Here is a 19,203-nt window from a genome sequence, read left to right on the forward strand (position 1 = left end):
TTGGCTAGCTATTGGAAGCGCTGGAACGTGGGCCAGGGTAAAGGGATATGATTCACACAAAAGTGACAGACTTCACTAAATGTGCCTTCGACACTAGGTTATCTCTGTAGGAAAGGGAACTATGATTCATTAATCATTGGTGTGGTAAAAACTCCAAAACAAACACAATGGTGTTTCTCACCCTACACGACTAACATTTGTCTTGCATGGAAATGTTGACAGTAATGTAAGTCGTGCGCAAACAAGCACCCTACATACTTTGGCTAAAAACATCGTCTATTATCCTTCAATATCAACATACTTATTTTCAACAAAATAATCGTAAAATACCACCTTTAAAAGCTCCACTCAGCACAGTCTGAATCTTGAATGCAGACATACAGCAAGATGACAGCCTAATCTAAACAACAATAAACTTAAATTTTTTGCTATACACATTGTTCATGTAGGTTGATGCAAATGGATACACCATGACCGTGCATCATTATATGTGAACAGTTTGACAGCATGTGGCAGGTATTTGACGTCAGTGGTAACTGTAGCCATATACGCAAACCAACACATTCATTGGGTGTAAATAGGATATAAAATCTTTAACACAAGAGGAAGTGTTTGTTGGGTATTGACTCAAACCTGCCAAAGCTACATTTCTAAAAATATTTTTCAATTTTTAGTTCTAAAAATAAATACTTTGTAAAAGAAACACTTCCTAAAGTGTTTGTACCTACACTCAATTGTAGGAAGGACAATGCACATGTGGTTAAGAGTTAGAGGTTAATAATATAGGTGTTAATGGTATGGGATTAGGGGTTAATGGCTTGTGTTTTTTCAGTTAAGGGGTGATTGACCAGAGGTAAGGTACTAAAGGCTAGGAGCTCAGGAGTAGGGTTATTGGGTTTAGTTTGAAGGGTCTGGGTTTAGGGATTAGGACTAGGTTTTGGAGTATAGGGGTTAGGGGCTAAGGTTGCAGGTTTTCATTGCACAGTGAAGTGTGTAGGCATACAGTGCAGTGTGTGGGATTACAGGTTAAGGCCATAGGGTTCATGGTGAAAGTTTTGAGGAACATTATTTAGGATTTGGTGTACAGGGTTATGGTTTAAGGCCTAGTGGTATAGTGGTCAGGCTTAGAGGGTATAGGTATATGGTAAATGAGGTCGGATTAATGGTACTGGCGTAGTAATGGTGTTGGGGATAAGGCTATAGAAAGAAAGGTAAAGACTGTTAGGTTTAGGGTTAAGAGTTTGGGGTATAGGGTAAGGGATAGAAGGTTAAGGGTTTGGATTACAGGTTAGGTGTGTAGGTATTAGAGGTTAAGAGGTTATGGGTTACGGAGCTATAGGTTAAGACTATAGGGTTAAAGTTTAAGGTTTAAATGTATTTTGTATCTGGTAAAGACTACAATGAACAGGGTTAGGAGTATAGGGCTAATGGTTTGAAATATGAGATTTAAAGTTTGTGGAATCGGGTTAAAGGTTTGGAAACTAGGGTTTAAGAGGTTGGGAGTTGAAAGTTGTTGTTAGGTTTTGATGATATAGGGTTAGTCCAAATGACTACATTTGTTTAGTGTCACAACTGAAAATGTGTTCAGTGAAAGGCCAGTTGATGAGTGTTAGTTATTTTTATCCTGTATGTATGAAGAAAAAAGTAAATATGTTGCTTTTCAATGGGAAACTGCACTTAATTCAAATGGAATACACAATTTCGTAGTGATGCAATAAGAAATGTTAAAATCGAACTGATCTTCTTTCCCAGTAGAATATTCAAATTCAAAAGGCACAACCATTTGTTTTAGGTCATTTACCATCTAAAAACTGAGAAAGTAAGAACTATTTGTAATTTATATATATATATATATGTGTGTATAGATATGATTACAAATTGGTTAACCATGTATTATACTCGATTACCCAGCATATCATATATTTTTTACATGTGGACTTTCCTTCAACTTCCTTTCTGCCATCCTTTCTCCAGCTCTATGAACAATAGGTGCATAAAGAATTTATGAAAATTATTTTAACCTGCACATTTTGCATAGGCCATCAATGAACATAGGGCCTGATGTACAAATTACTGATTGCAAAAATCTGGTAGCAATTTGTGACCAGTATTTACGACCAGTAAAGAATATAATGAACATACCTATGCACCTATAGGTCAGTTTGCTAAAGTCCGATTTTGAATGAGTTGCAATTCACCCTACCTCTGGAATATTAGTGAGGCAGGTCGATGCAGCTCACTGTGACTGGTGGCCATCTCATGGCTGGCGACCTGCCAGAGACAGACCAACAAGTCTGTGATCATCTTTCAAATAATTTCTTTTTAAAATGCAGTCCATTTTCCTTAAAACAAACAGGTTTGTGTTTAAAAAGATGTATTTTTTGAAAATGTTTGAGTTGGCAGTGGTCCCCTGGACCAGTGCCTAGTTCCCAACAACCTATTTTGTACATTCGCAAATGGGAATGTATCGTAGAGGGACCCTTTCCTCTTTGCAAATGCATTACCACCCAAATTCTGGATTTGGACATTTTTCAACCAGATTTCTACAGTAAAACAGTAACACATTTCAGACCGATTCTGTATTTGGAAGGAATGCTTCCAACAAGCCCCTTCCAAATACCGAATCAGTATGGGAAACCAATTCCATTTATCGGGTTTTACTTATTCTTATAGTGGGATTAGTACATATAAAAAACGACTTTTGTGTTTAGAAACTCTGAATCAGAGTGCTTGTGCCCATAAAAAAGCGTTGTACATCAGGCCCATAGTTTGTAACTTGAAACAGGTTATCTTCAAGTTTTGGGTATTTCACGGAGGTGTCAATAACTAAAAGTGGTAGTTCAGTTGTAGATTTATATAGCACATGGCTCATCACTCATGAGGGTTTTCAGGCGCTGTCCATGGGCACAGGGAGATTAAGTGATTTCACCAGAATCACAAGATGTTGCGCTGATGCCAAGGCTCGAACCCAGAGCTCCAGCTCCCGAGTTGGCAGCTCTGGCCATTGCACTATATCCTCTACCCTAGGCTAAAGACGCATGATATATATCATTAAGTGGAGGCTGCTACTTAACAAGGGTGGAAGGTGTATGAAAAAAAACCAATCACATACTTGCAGACCGGCCACTAGCTCTCGGTCCTCTTCAGTCAACTTCAGAAACAGGAAGCACGCAGACTCCCAGATTCCCCTAGCCAATCACAACGCTGCTGTCATCATCATGACAGCAGCGTCGTGATTGGTCTAAGTGCCGTGGTTCGCCCTCAAACAGGAACAGGTAGCCTGTGCATGTTCTCCACCCAGGCTGATAAATACAGCTGGAAAGAGAACATGCTAAATGCACATGACTGGTTGGCCGGCCCAAGACGGCCGGCCAAACTGTCATGTGCACTTAAGATAGTGCCCACTACTCCTCCCCTTGTACCTGTGACAGCCCAACCCTGCCCCACCCTGCCCCACATCTAAAATGTAAGCAGCTTAGCCAGGACGGAAAAATAAAATTATTATAACATTGCTTTATTATCATTTTATTTTTCCTTTTTGAACTGCTCAAAGAGCAGTGGGGGCTATGCTCCTCTGCCTTAGCAGAGAAGCCGCAGCTAATATCAGTTTGTCAATTTCAATTCCTCTGAACTTCTGATGGACCTCTGATGACACCCATGGGCGTAAAAACTGTGTGTACTCACCTGGATACACGAGCAACCTTGGCCTATGCCCGGTGGAGCTGTCATATGCAGCTAAAGAGGAGTTTGGCCCCGGTTTCACCCCCCCGGCCTTCACCTACCTAGCCAGACATGTGTCATTGTTTTTCCTCATTTTTCCCGTTGTGTATTCCCACCCTCCCCCTCCCCCTGTGACTCTTTGATTTAAGTGATGTAACTATGTTAACTTGTAACTCGCTGTAACTCATGTAAAGCGCTCTGATACCTTCGGGTCTAGTAGCGCTATAGAAAATGTTTCAAATAATAAATAAATGTATTCTACATCATCTCTAAAAATAAAAAAACTTCTGTAGGAAAAGTAAAATCATTTCTCAGGCTTGCATTGGTCGAGGACATCCGTAGTCCTGCATAGTGAGCGCTGTATTTTAACGATGTTTACAACATCAGTACAGCACATCCCAGCCACAGGACATGCAGTCTTCACACTAAGTGATTTCTGAAGGGAATTTTCATTTGGGACAGGCTTGAAGCCTCCATAGGACACAAATCCTGCAGTTGCCCTTTTAAAGGTCATCTGAGATACTTTTTTCCGTTCTGTCGCTACTCTATCCCACCCTGAGATGCTTCCTGTAATCTTGTAATCTACGCCTGCGGATCACAGCATGATGACAGCCTGCTAGAAGTTTCACTGCTTTAAAAATACCCTATATCACAGCGCCAAAACCGTAACAACTAAGGATCCTCTTCACAAAGCCTGTAGTGGAAAATCAAAAATCTATGCATAAGATCCCTGTGTTCCAAGTGTGCATTAAACAAAAGGCATATCAGCCCCATGTTGAGTACTTCATTGGTGCCGTTGTGTGGGAAATCGAGTATTCCTCCTGGTATCGAGTGCACGCCTGGAGAGGACAAAAAAAGCTGTGCTCGACAAGGGACTGACATGCTTTTTGTTTACTGCACACTCGGAGTACGGGAACCTTATGCATACCATCTTTAATGAGGCGGGATGTCATCCATCTCATGACTGCCTGTCTTTATCATCAGATGGACTATTGTGGGAACTTCATAGGGTGACCAACTGGCATGGGTGCAAATTCAGGATAGTAAGTGCAAAAATTCAGAACAAAGGGTCAAAATTCAGGACAAAAATTAAGGACAGAAGGTACATTTTGCATACACATCAGAGAAAGTCGCTCAATAGTGCATAAGTAAATAGACAACCAACACAAGCACAAGTCAAAATAAGTTTATTTAGGTTGAGAGAACCTTGCACTCACTGCATCTGTTGTGTATGCGAGTGAAACACACCTGCGTTTGCATATAAAAAAAAAACGGCTTCTCAGAGCTTCCCCACTGGAAAAAAAACACGGGATCCGAAATGCTGTCACTGGGCAGGGAGGCCCATTATCATTCTGTATTTGATAATTAGGCCGCCATACAGAATGATAATGGGCCTGATAGCAGTCTGTGCCGCGTCGGGAGAGGCTGCTGCAGGCCACAGATCACAGCAGGAGCGTGAGCTGGCCCCTGCAGTGAGAGTTACAGGCTGCTTGCAGGGGGCAGCTCACGCCCATGTCTGAAATTATGGACAAAAGGCGTCCGTGGAAGAAACCCTTACGGACAACGGATAAGAGACCCAAATTACGGGTAGTCAGGGAAATTTACGGACGGTTGGTCACCCTAGAACTTCACCATGTATTTTATCGGACCAATTTATAAGCATCATACGCAATTGGATCATATGATTTACATCGTCTTTACCATATTAATCTCCAGCAGGCCATGGTGTCAGGGATCCACCGAGGAGAGAGAGATACCTGTGGTGAGCAACAGAGGAGTGAATGTGTCATTATTTGAGTATTATCTAAGTTAAAACACAGCAGCGTCAGTGTGTACCTGGGTTTGATAGGCTGTGTGAGAAATCTCTGGGCCGCAATAAAGGGGGAGCCTGTGGTGAGCCAAAAAGAGAAAGACCTTGAATGTGAGGAACTGAGCATCACTGTGTCAAGCCAGAACAGCTTTCTGTTGGTGCACCGAGACCTCTGGATGACCCAGGCACACATCACATGTGTGTGGCTACCCATGAAATGTATGTCTCCGAGGCTTGAAGAATTCCATTGTTTAGGATCAGCTTCAGTCGCAAGGCACAAGAATAAGCCACAAACACAATACGGCCTCATTGCATGTCAGCAGCGATTAACAAGGACCGGCTGGGAACCGAAATCAGCCCTGGCAAAAATGTTCAAATCCGGCCCCCGCTCTCTCATCTCCTGTCTCTTCTCCCTCTTGGTCTCCGTCCATCCTCTCGCTCTTTTCTTTCACCTCTATCTGTTTCCCTCTCCTCTCTCCCTCTCTCTATGTTTAACCCATCCAGGGCACTGAAGTCAGTGAGAGCTACCCAGGGCATAAGTCCTAAAAAAAGAAGTGGGGGGACTCTCCGAATTAGATAGTATCACAGGAAGTGACATCACGGCATGTGACATCACAGCACGTGACATCACAACACAGGAAGTGACATCCCAGGCCTGCAGTCTTAGCGGAGAGGCCAATGATTGAGAGCCTGCTAAACACCCTTTGAGTGACTGGCTCTCCCACTAACTAAATATCTTGTTTGGTCCAGGTCGGTGATGCCCTCTGTCAGACACACACTGGAACTCCATCACCTTTTCGTTCAAAAGGTTAATCAGTCGCCCCCCCTTACACTCCAACTCACATACTATTTTCTGCTTAGAGTCACTCACCCCCTCTACTACTGTTGCTCTCTCTTAGTCACTGTAAACGTCTTTTCCTCCATCCTCTTTACTCCACTCACCAAGAATTAGCCCAAACAAGTCCTGAGGCACATTGGGAGAGCAGAAGTACAGTGGTGAGAGGGAGTTGATGGGGGAATCGAGAGAGGCTAAGGTGAGGGAGGGGGGGCTGGTGATTGAAAAGCGGGCATATGAAGGGACATCAAGACAGGAGTGGAGGTGGACGGTGACCAGCAGTCCGAGAAATTTCCGGATGCAGCCAGAATCACCTGGAAATGCTTGTTTGGTGCGCTCTTATCACGATATTGATGAGCAGGGTGGATGGCGTCCACCCTGTAAAACTGGTGAGGGGACGCCATCCACCTGCGTGTACCCCCGACTCGTGCCATGAAATCCACAAGAGATAAAACACGAGGCGCTTGAGACATCGCGCAGTTCATAAAATAATAATTCACCTGCGGGCTGGATTTACTGCGTGATTGGCTCCAGGTGCTTCTGCCTTCAGCATCGGAAAGCATCCCTTTAAACTTGCACTCTGTTCCCATTGAAGCACACTCACCAGGCGCTAGAATCAGAAAACACTGCACGATTTATTTCAAAGGAACACACCTTTCTTACCGACAGAGACCAGAGCAATGGGAACCGAATAACTGCAATCAACCAGGCGCTATAATCCTGCTAAGCAGAGAAGCGCTGTACATGAAGGTGAAAAAGCCCCTACACACCAGCTCCACCATATGCTTAGTTATCCCACAATGAATGTCAAGTGCAGTTATGGAATGCCCGACACTGTGGACTGTATCACAAAGTTTGGTGCGCGGGCGCGCTTTATCACGCTTTGGATGCTTTGGACAAGCAGGGCAGGCTGGACGGCGTCCACACTGGAAAATAAGTGGGGGGACGCCGTCCACCCGTGTGGTGCCCCGACTCGTGCTCTGGAGCTACCACAGGTGACTGATGCAACCCTCCTACTCCAGGGTGTAAAATGCCCAGTGTGATAAATGGCCAGGCTGGCCCTGGCGGTGTAGAGCACGAGTCTCTAGGCCCAACAAGCGACCACAGGCACATGCCAGCCTCATTGCACCTGATCCGCAACGCACAGCTTGATTTTATAGGCATAGGGCCCACTGCTGTATTGTGAACTTGTTTGCGGGAAGGATATATAAATGGGAACGGTCATTTCAGTGGTGACATATGACCATGAGGGGAAACATCCTAAACCACGATGCTGGAGCAACGACTCACCTGAACAACGAGGAGAGAACAACGGAGACTGCTCAACAACGAATGCCGGAACCACGACAGACTGAACCACGACTTGACGGCCACGTCACTTCTCTCTGCTGTCTTTCGCCTACTATCCCCTTACGATCACTGCGATTGGGCTTTGTTGGAGTGATACGTCACTCATCTCTGCCCAATCAGAAAATGTATCCCGCGATAGGTTAGGAAAAAAAAGAAAACATTAGAATTGTTTCGTATGCACCCTGGCTGGCCTAAAAGGTAGGTCATTTCTTTAAATGAATACTAATATAAGTAATTTAAAAAAATTAAAAACGTTATAAAGAGAATTTGGGGGGGTGTGGGGGGTTTTCTAAGAAAAAAGGAATTTTGTTGATAAGGAAGTCGTAAAAAAAAAGTAGTTGTAAAGAATAGATCGTTGTTAAGACTTTCGTGGTTTAGGAGGTCGTAGTTCAGGCAGTCGTGCTTCAGGCAGTAGTAATTGAGTCATACAACCGACCATGAGTGAGCCCCATGACGAGAGGGGGACAAGATTGCAGAGGGGGACAAGATTGCCTGGCATTACTGAAGTCCTCGGAATGTTTATTAGAGAATGTCTGATGAACACAAGCCTGCCATTTATATTTCCACACACTTCTTATTTTCTTAATGAAAGCAAATCCTATCTCCTGACTCCTGTGTCTCAGGACATTGGTCCGAATCACAACGATGCTGCCATGAGTAGGCATCACTCACTCTTGACTTATTCCTGGCTTTTTAGGAGTAGGACATGAGCATTCTTGCTTACTCCTGGATTTGAGGAGTACGTCAGGAGTAAGACACAGAAAAAATCATTGTGACTAGGGCGCACTGTGCAGCTATGAATAGCGAATGCGATATATATCGGCTAAACGGAGAATGATTCGGAAAGCCATCAGTCACTGAGCAAAAGACACACAACGTTTATGTCCTGAGTGGGCTAAGCTGTCATGTTGAGTCTGTCTTTAAATGGGCTTAATCCTATCAAACATAAGGTCTAACTCTCAGAACAGAGAGCAGCGCGTGAACGCCAATACGTTGTCTGAAAATTTGCAGCAGTCTAAGATTATAAACAACACGAATTAATATCAGAAAAAGAGTAGCCTGATAAAATACTGCAGCTAACGTTTCTTGTTTAATTAATTTTGTTACCATGACGCATTTTTTTAAATACCACGGAGACAGGCCACACAATAATCTTTTTTCAAAAAAGCGATACATTGTTGCCGCTTAAATGTAATGTCAAAAGAGAACATACCCGAGGCTTAGTAAAATTAAAGACTAGATTGACTTTACGGATACACCTGTGTAATGTCACAGTCTGTGAGGGTGAGTAAAATGGGTTTACAGCGTTTAATGAAGAAATTACACTTTCTGCACTTCTGAGTCCTCTGTGCAGCCCTGCAGCTGGGCTTCCCTCGTGCACCCACTTCGCCCTCTTACAGTATTTCCCATGGACTGGTCCCAACCACCCCGTCCCCTCCTCACCATCCTTTGGCTTCTCGGGCTCCGCTGGAGGGGGTGGGGGTGCGACCTCCGCCGGCTTCTCTGGCTCCGCCGGGGCAGCACTCTCGGCTGGGGCAGCCTCCGCTGGAGCCGCCTCCGCGGGGGCCTCTGCCGGCGCAGCTTCTGGCGCGGGGGCGGGTTCTTCCACTGGAGCGGGGGCAGGTTCAGGTGCTGGGGCAGGGGCCGGCTCGGGCTCAGCCACGGGAGCCGGGACGGGCTCTGGGGCTGGGGCCGGGGCAGCTGCCGGCTCGGCCGGCTTACTAGGAGCAGCCTTTTTGGCCGGGGCCTTCTTGATGGGGACTTTGGCTGGCATGTTTGTACACTCTGCTCACACTGCCACTGTCAGGACTTCGAGCTCCGAGCAAGCTCCTTGCCTCTGATTTATATAGACACTGGCTGCACCGCTTTACCATCTGTTCTGCTGGGCCCACCTCCTCCAAAATCCTATTTCTAGTCACAGAGGGCGCGCACGGTTCCCCGTGACAAAAATAGACCGGGGGTAGAGTGTGCAATATTGCAGATACCGAAGGAAATTCTCATCACAGGTTTTCGGTCCACGTTTCGTGCTCAGAATTCTTTCACTTTACGAAATAACACTCGCCCTGCGTACGAATCTAGACGCTAGGATGAGCGCTTCAGCGACATGGGTAAACAAACAGCAGCGCAGGCACAAAGCATCACTTGCTTCACAGACATTGTTTGCATATTCCATCAGTAGCCTCGTTGTGTAGGCGCAGCAAGTACACCGACATATTTCGTTTCCTTGCAATATGTTCTTTTAAAGGTATCAATTATTTGGTACCCTCTCCTTTCATCTTTGAACAAACACAACCAAAAGCACATGAAAGAGTAACACCGTAAACGTTATTGTTCCGTTAGCAGTAAATATTCCAGGATTTATTGACTCTACCAAAATGAAGGAAACCTTTAAAAGAAACACACCATGAAAACCTTTTGCGACTTTGTCTCAGGCCACGCCCACAGAACTGAATTAAACGAATGGAAATTATTTCAAAAAGTGCTTCGAGAACCAGAGTGAAAAACGGAAAACAGTTATCAGTTACAAAAGCAATCTGTGTGGCTTTTGTACAGGTGAAGGAATTTGTATTTTGGCGAGTTTTTGTGGGCGTGTCATGATGACACAGGGGAGGTTGATAAATGAGAGGATGGATGGAGTGAAGGAAGGGATGATGGATGGATGAATGTATGAACGGAAAAGAATGTGAATATGGATTGACGAATCAAAGAGAGTGGTAAGATGAACGGGTGAATGAAAGTCTGGATGAATGAATGCATACATGTCAAGATGGATGAATTAATGAATCAATGTGCTTCAAATTGTGTCGAAGGGCGTAGTAGGTGTTAGGGATGTTTGTGCATCATCACAAAGGGCCACATTTTGAAACTAAGCATACAATTAAATATACGTAAAACACGTTTAGGGCCTGTTTACAAGTGAGCCATTAAATTAGGTTTAAAACATCTGTTGGAGCAGGAAATTGCAAACACAAGTGGTGCGATTTTTAGCGCACTTGGAAATAACAGATGCGTTAAAGATCACTCGTTTGTTCAATTTTGGCAGGTTAAACAAGCCACAATTTAACATGGAGAAAAAGGCACAATATTACTGAGACATTCAGAATTTAGTAAGGTAAGCACCACATGTGCATGTTGTTCTCCAGAAAGTCACGACAGGCAATCATTGCAGATCTGATACATTCTTTATATCTTGGTGTCTGATTTTTATCCGATGCAATCATGAACGGCTGTAATCGGGCCCTTAATGTCAAAGTGAAAAGTTGGGAGGCTAAGGGAGGGGGTTGAATAGTATTGAAAGGACAACACAGTCAAAATGTGAGAGGCGGGTGTGAGGCAGAGAGCATAAGGCTTACAGAAAAAACACATTTATGCTTACTGTAGTGAGTGCTATTGATTACAGCCTTTTTAATTCCCTTTTTAGCAAAGGCTCTCAGTAGCCCACTACCCTGAGACTATACACTGCAGCAGGTATTGGACTATTAGAAGACGGTGGCAGCCGTAATTTTTAAGATATTTTTTCTTCATTTTATAATTGTTTTTGAAGATAATTATTTAACTTCTTATAACTTTCCTTTTATTGTTTAACAAACTCAGAGACACCAAACAACACTGTAAACAGCTAGAAAGGAAATGGAGAGCCAACCACAACACCACCCACAGAACTACAAGGCTGCACTCAGGCGATGTCACCAGCGAATAGGAGACACCAAGACAAAAAAAACTAGTGGAACACATTGAAATAAGCTCCAAACAGCTGCAAGGAGATCTTCTTGATTGTCAAGGATTTCACTTCATCACAAGCCACTGTCAGCAATATCGCTGCCTCCCAACCACTCTGCGACAACCTATCCAACTTCTTCCATAGCAAAATCACAAATTTGTACAGCAACTTCACACACCAAACCAATCCCAGAGAACTCATTGCTAACATAATCACCACCAACCAAGACACCCACCTGAATGAATAGACAACCCTCACAAGAAACAACAGTGCAGCAATCATGTGGACCATTCACTCAGGGGCCCCAATGAACCCATGCCCCCATCACATCTACAACCTGAGAACATTACGAATCAGCACCACCCTGACCCACATCATCAACACCTCCATTACGTCCACCACTTTCCAGGAAGAATGGAAAATTTCAGAAATGAACACCCTCCTCAAGAAGCCACAGCCAACCCGAATCAAAAGAGCAACTTTCAACCCATCTCCCTGCTCCCCTATGCAGCCAAAGTGATTGAGAAGGCATCAACAAGCAACTTCCAATCCACCTCAAACTTCACCATCTTCTAGACAACACTTAGTCAGAATTCAGAAATAACCATAGCACCGAAACTCCATGATATTGACATACAAGGAACTGCTCTCAAATGGATCTGTTCCTTCCTCGAGGATGAACCCAAAGGGTCAGGCTGCTACCCTTCACATCAGAGACCAAGAAACTGATATGCAGAGTTTCACAGGGATCGTCACTCAGCTTCACCCTTTCAACATATGCATGACACTGCTCGCCAACATCATACAATCATAAGACATCACCGTCATCTTCTATGCTGATGACACCCACTTCATCCTCTCCCTGACGGACATGATAACCAGTATCAGAACCAACTTCACCAACTGCATGACCATGGTAACAGGCTGAATGCAATCCAACTGCCGGAAGCTCAACTCTGAAAAGACAGAAGTAGTGGTCTTCGGCAACAAGCAAACTTCCCATGGGACTTTGCTTGGTGGCCATCGGAGCTAGGACCAACATCCACAGACCACACTAGAAATCTAGGGATCATCCTAGATGCTCAATATGACGGTTCAATGCAATGCAATGTGCACCTCCTGCTTCCATATCCTGCGCATGCTGTGAAAGATCTTCAAATGGGTGCCTCAGAACACTAGATGGACTATCAAGTAAGCACTCATCACCACCAGGCTGGACTACGGCTACATCAGAATCTCCAAACAACTCCTACACATACCCCAGTCCATCCAGAACACTGCCGCAAGACTAATATTCAACCTCCCATGCCACACCCACATCACACCAAACATTAGGGAGCTTCACTGGTTCCCCATTCACAAGCTCAGTCAATTCAAAATTCTCATGCACACATACAAAGCCCAACAATTCCTGAACAACAGCAAACACTTTCACCAATCCACCAGACACCGATGCTCTGCCTCATTCTCACTTGCACACTTTCCCCGCATCTGCAAAAGAGAAACTGAAAGTTTGTCATTCTCCTACATGCAAACACAAAGTCCTGAGCACACGTCAAGTTTATTATTTCAAAACACATGTATTGAGCAATTATTCAGTTTCAAAATGAATAGCAGGAATAAGAAAACAAGTTTGACAAGACAATAGTTGATTTTTTTCGTTTTATGTGATTGTGGTCCTCCTTCAAGAGGAGATCCCAAGAAGAAACCAGCCAACACGTGTTTCGTCACACGGGTAGTAACCCGTGACTCTTCAGGGCTGAAAGAATCCAAAATAAACAGGATCGGGGAACCGGTGATAATTTCAACCCAGTTCTGAACGGGTTAAGCGGTAAAGAATGGCCACTGTATGCCTGTAAGGGTACGTGAAAACAAATCCCAAGTGAAGGGCGCCTTGCAATTGACGGGCGGGTACAGCAGTCAGTTTCGGAAATGCTGTTGGCTGCAGGTGCAGCGCGGTTTGCCGAAAGCAGTGCTCTCCTACATCTCACCCAAGACATGGAACAGCCTCCCTCAACACATCAGAGCCTCCTCCTCACTTTTTAAGTTCTGCAAGAAGCTTAAACCCCGGCGCTTCATATAAGCACCACACACCTATACACCTGCCCAAGTGGCTAGATTTCCCCTCAGGTAATCAGTACGCTGTACAAATCAATATAACATAACAAAGCATGCCTCTACCTTTCATTGGTAGTGCAAAATTGCAAAGCTACATCTTTTGAAACTTTACATATTGTGCCCGATTCACAGAACTAACTTAAGACAAAAACCTAAACTTACTACCATTTTGGTATTCACAGAAGGCACTTACTCGTTTTGGTATTCACAGAAGGCACTTACTCATTTTGGTATTCACAGAAGTCACTTACTCATCAATGAGTAAGCGCCTTCTGTGAATACCAAAATGAGTAAATGGTAGTAAGTTTAGGATTTTGACTTAAGTTAGTTCTGTGAATCGGGCCCACTGCGTTCAAGCCAGGGTAACTTTAAAGAAGTTGAACTCTGGAAAGCAAAAGAGAACCCCAAGTGACTGCATATTGTTCCTCCAGCTGCTCAATATGTGGATGAGGAATACTATTTGTGAGGCAACAGCACTTTATTGGAAGCATATTAAACAAGGGGAAAGGGGTTTGACATGGGTAGTATAAAGGTTATTGAATCAGATATTTTGTGTGGAATTACATTTGCTTACTTTATTAAGTACCAATAGTTGTATTTTTGTATTTTTCATTCCTCCTTAAGAACCAAACAGTCTACTGCTGTGGAGGTGCAACAAGGTGGCATTAGCACCACAGCTGCGAGTCCAGGGGCACATTTACATGCCACTACATGCTGGAAAGTTGGAAAAGATTGCAGAGGCTGTTACTTTGCCAAAATCAAAACTAGTCAGATTGGTAGGAACAGTCAGGTACTTTCTTGAATATAAGCTAGGAGCGTGGTGAATATTTATAACACACAAGAGGTGCTGTCGGTCTATAAAGGCTAGAAAGTGTCAGTTTCCTACTTAGTTAGTGTGTGTGTATGTAAGAACTACTAAGGGTGACAAAAGGGAAAAGAAAGTGTTAGAATTGGAAAAGAAAACCCATCAGCCCACCCATTGGCGGAGCATCATCATCTGGGATTTTAGCCGCGCTTCCGGGTCACGTGGTTGATACTATGCGTGGAGGTGACCTTTATACACATAGAGGTGATACATATCACGACCAAAGACCCTCTCCAAGATGGCCGATCCGCCAACACATCTTTCTAGGTCACCTCCACGCATAGTATCAACCACGTGACCCGGAAGCGCGGCTGCGGGCGTGTTCAAAATACAAACGCCAGGCCGGGGAACGCGAGCGAGAAGGGTGAGCGGAGGCCACATCAGCTTGCACATACGGTAAGGCATACAGGCAGTAGGTATGACGGACGCTAGAAAAGAAAAGAAAGCTAGCGCGACTGGTTACTATCTGGGGCATAAGTGTGAGGAATGTCCGCTTGGGCAGTTAACCTACGAACAACAAGGGAAGGTGACCAATGTATATATATGGGCGAGCATAGCCGGTAAATACAGTAATCTGGACAGCTAGATCGTGAAACAGGATGAAAACACTGTTAGTGGACAAAATCACTTAAGAGCAAAATAGGAAGCAACTAAGCATAAATCATTTGGTTTTTAGATATCGACCTAAGGGCGAACACGTAAACCCGCTTATGGATAAAGGGGGTTCTTTTAACAGCCATTTCTTCTACGGGAGCCTGATATGCACAACTACACAAGGCTACCTGGTAACGTATAATGAGGTTCTGTAGGAGTGGTGCCGGAACACTCCATTCTCCGAGTCACAATTGACCAAATTGCCATAGATGTGTGTGTTACATTTTTATTTCCATGTGTGCATGTAGGTACAATAAAGGGAGAAAATTGAGAAAATTGATGACATGTGCAAGAAGTACGCAGATCCCAACACAACCCTGATGAAATCGCCGGTAATGTATAAAAAGGCGATGAAACATGTTGGTTTTTAGTAGAACAGGCACACGGCAAAGAATAAAAGGAAAGTGCTAGTGGGGCCAAGTTCTTTTTAACCTAATAGGTCCTACAATTCACACCCAGGAGGGTAGGCCCTATCACGTAGTTGGGTCATTCACATCACTACACGGAGTTTGTTTTCTCTAGCACACTTTTTTGATCCCCTTTATTTTTACGGTTGGCAACTGCTGATGATGATATAGTGGGGAGTCAAGCGAGTACCAGTTTGACACATCCTCCATGGTGGTTGCTCCCGTGAGGCGTTGCCAACCCCCCTCCCCCTTTTTTCACCAGAGAAGGGTTGAGGGACGGCGAAGCACAGCACCAGGGACTAATAGGCACACACACAAATGGCACTAGGAATGTATTGATAAAGGTAAATGTGACAATAGACACTGAAACCAGGAGTAGGAGTAATCGCACCCACTTCTAGGATTATCTCAATTTACAGAAAGAAAGGGATAGTTCACCTTGCAATAAGGTCAGGCACATTGTTCAGAGATGCCGAGTGAGTGGGGGGCAGCCTGTACCTAGTCCGCATCCCCCTAGGGTCCCTTTGTTGTTTAGAGTAGTTTGTACGGCAGCTTAGCCGTGAGGACCACAGGACTTTTTATATGTATGAAAATTAGGTTGTAAAACAAGATACGGATGGGCGAGTAGGATTTTTCCACACAGTCCGTTTTTAAAGGTCAGTGACTCGGGTGGGTGTTCACACGCCACTCCTTCAAACGCAGAATGGCTCAATTTTGCTTGGCATTCGCAGATGATCACATCACATCAATCTTGTCAGGTCCATCGTTACTGCCAGACACTCCACTGGGAGGTACAAACCAAGTGCGAGATGAGTGGGAAAAACTATCTGCATTAAGGAAACGTCAGATCAGGATAGCTCTGCATGGAGCACTGATGACAGAGTACTTAAGAGCGGGGGCAGCACCGGCCAGTCTTCTAGTCGGACTGGAACCCAAGATTTTTCTGGAGGATAAGCAGTTCCGGGTGGACTGGAGCTACATAGCTAACAAGTGTACCCGGGACTGGCTTATCCTCATTATCAACACTGCAAAACGACTTAGTGAAGAGTTGCTCACAGAGATACTGGATCTAGAAACTACCATAAAAAACAATACAACAATTCTAGACGCTAAGGACCAGCTAAATAAGATACAAACTGACTTGGGCGAGTACCAGGCCTACATGGTGAATCAAAAGATCAAGGGATTGAAGCGCAATCTAGAAAGGTTCAGCCATGGGTGGGCCTTCCCCTACACAGAAGACGAGTACTACCAACAAGCCGCCAACCAGAATGTAGGAAATCAAAGAGGCAGGGCAGGCAGACCGCAACAGAGGAGAACCCCCAACCACTGGGCCTTTGATAACACCAGCAGTGAAGAGGATGAACAAACGGCTCCTCATCAACAGAGCAACACACGAGTCAGGTTCAACCCAGATACCAATACCGATCAGGACTTGGGAGCCATGTTTAGGGCTTTTTTAGATCAGTGTCGCCACAACCAGAGAGGAGGGAACACGAGAGGCAGAGGAAGAGGACGAGCACGACACATTCCAAACACCACTCGACCTATAAACTCACCCAGAATCACCCGCAGCAGAGGGCGAACGATGATATAAATGCGGAAACCAACATAGTGGTGAATCTTTCAGACCAGCCACTTACTAAGGAAGAGATGAGAGTCTTAAACAAAGGCTTGGGGTTTGTCCCCACCCCACGACATGATAGTTTCCAGCTGAGAGGAGAACTTAATGGGGCACTGCGTAAGATCAAACTCTATAAGTTTTTTTAAGGTAAGGATCAAACATCGGTGCCTGAATCTTTCAGCACAGACCTACGTCGGCCGTCTACCTTTACCCCTGCGAGTCACCAAGTGGGACCCGAGGTCACGGTCTTTGAGCAAAAAGTCCTCAAAGAGATCAGAGAACTTGAACAGAAACAACCCGTGCGGACCCACAGCAACATGTCCCAAACGGATTGGCAAGCCATCAAATCACTACAGAGCAACAGCTCGATCACAATTAAACCGGCGGATAAGGGGGGAGCCGTGGTGGTGATGAACACCACGGACTACGAGGCAGAGATCACCAGACTGTTGAGTGTAAGAGAACATTACCATCCTCTCGCTCGTGACCCCACTGAAGAATTAAAAACAACTATCCAGCAACTTGTTACCACGGCAAAAGAGAAGAAATGGATAACGGCAAAAGAGGCAGAATTCCTGATAAATCCATCACCCAGGGTTCCGGCATTTTATATAGTGCCAAAAATCCACAAGGCTCAAAGACCCCCCCCTGGTCGCCCGATAGTATCGGGTATTAACTCAATACTCGAGCCATTATCACAGTTTGCAGATTTCTTTCTACGCGAATGCGTAGTTACACAGCAGTCCTATGTGCAGGACACAACAGACATCTTACGGTACATTGTCCTCTGGAAGAGATATATCGATGACATTCTGTGCATCTGGAGGGGAACCGCGGATGAGCTGACTCAATTTCTCACATGGCTCAACAACCTGGATCAGTGTCTCCGGTTCACCTGGAATATTGATCGACATAAGGCGACTTATCTGGACTTGGACATATATGCTACAGACAATATACTGACAACAACGGTCCACCAGAAGCCCACCGACAAAAATTCACTACTGCACTATAACTCTTTTCATCCGAGAGCCCTCCGCGACAACCTCCCGGTAGGACAGTTCATGAGGTACCGAAGAAACTGCTCTACTACAGCCAACTATTTAGAGCAGTCAGAAGATCTAGCAACAAAATTAACTAATCGGGCATACCCCACCAAAATAGTGAAGCAAGCACGGAAACGGGCATTAAATACCCCCAGAGAGTCCCTACTTACCAAGCACATTCGAGAAAAGAAAGAATGTATACCAGTTGTCACCACCTTTGGCCCCCATTCCACTAAGATCCGACAAATTATCAAAAAACATTGGCACATACTAGACACCAGTTTGAAGCCAATGCCACAACCGAGGTTTGCCTTTAAAAGATCTTCAAGCCTGAGAGACCGCCTGGTCCACTCACGTGCAGCTCCGGTGATGAAACAAACCAACATTCCACCAGGACACTACCCGTGTGGTAGCTGTACAGTTTGTGGGTGGACCAGTAAAGTGAAATCATTTACCAGAACTAGCGGAAAGGAGTGGCACCTAAACACTTACAGTAACTGTAACACCTCCAATGTAATTTACAGACTTACGTGTCCATGCAATCTACATTACATTGGATTAACATCCAGAAAAATAAAGATCAGAATACAGGAGCACCTCAGTACTTTGAAATCGGCAAAATTAACAACGAAACTGGTACAGCATTTCGTGACCCATCATCATCAACCTAGGGATCTACGGTGGATGGTAATCGAAACAGTGCGAGGGGATCAATACAACATGGACAACATTCTACATAGAAAGGAAGCCCGCTGGATCTATGAAGAATGTACAGATGACCGGGGGCTGAACGATACTATTGAATGGTATAAATTTCGGTGAACTAGAGAATATCAGAGAAACCGTGAAATTATGACACATTGTGAGGACACAAAGAAAATAGATTCAAGGGGACATAAGTATAACCTAGGTTCATGTGCAGCATAGGGTTAGACATCAACTTATGCGACCCAACATCAGATGGCTCCTAGTAGCACAACAGAAAGTAATGCAACAGCCTATCTAATTAACAAAGGCAATGCGCTAATAATAATACATCTAGAAGCACAAATA

At 44.6% G+C, this 19,203-nt stretch overlaps 1 protein-coding gene across 1 annotated transcript in view; it reads right to left on the bottom strand.

The window, feature by feature from the left end:
* MYBPH (myosin binding protein H) overlaps nt 1-9,504 on the bottom strand; it is a 141,058-nt gene extending 131,554 nt beyond the window's left edge. The window contains exon 1 of the mRNA XM_078644123.1: nt 9,159-9,504. Coding sequence (XP_078500249.1) covers nt 9,159-9,489 — 331 coding nt within the window. The 5' untranslated portion in view covers nt 9,490-9,504. The remainder of the gene's footprint in view (nt 1-9,158) is intronic.
* Nucleotides 9,505-19,203: the final 9,699 nt, after the last annotated feature.

The sequence above is a fragment of the Lissotriton helveticus genome, chromosome 5_1, assembly GCF_964261635.1.
Source record: "Lissotriton helveticus chromosome 5_1, aLisHel1.1, whole genome shotgun sequence".
Taxonomy (NCBI): Eukaryota; Metazoa; Chordata; class Amphibia; order Caudata; family Salamandridae; genus Lissotriton; species Lissotriton helveticus.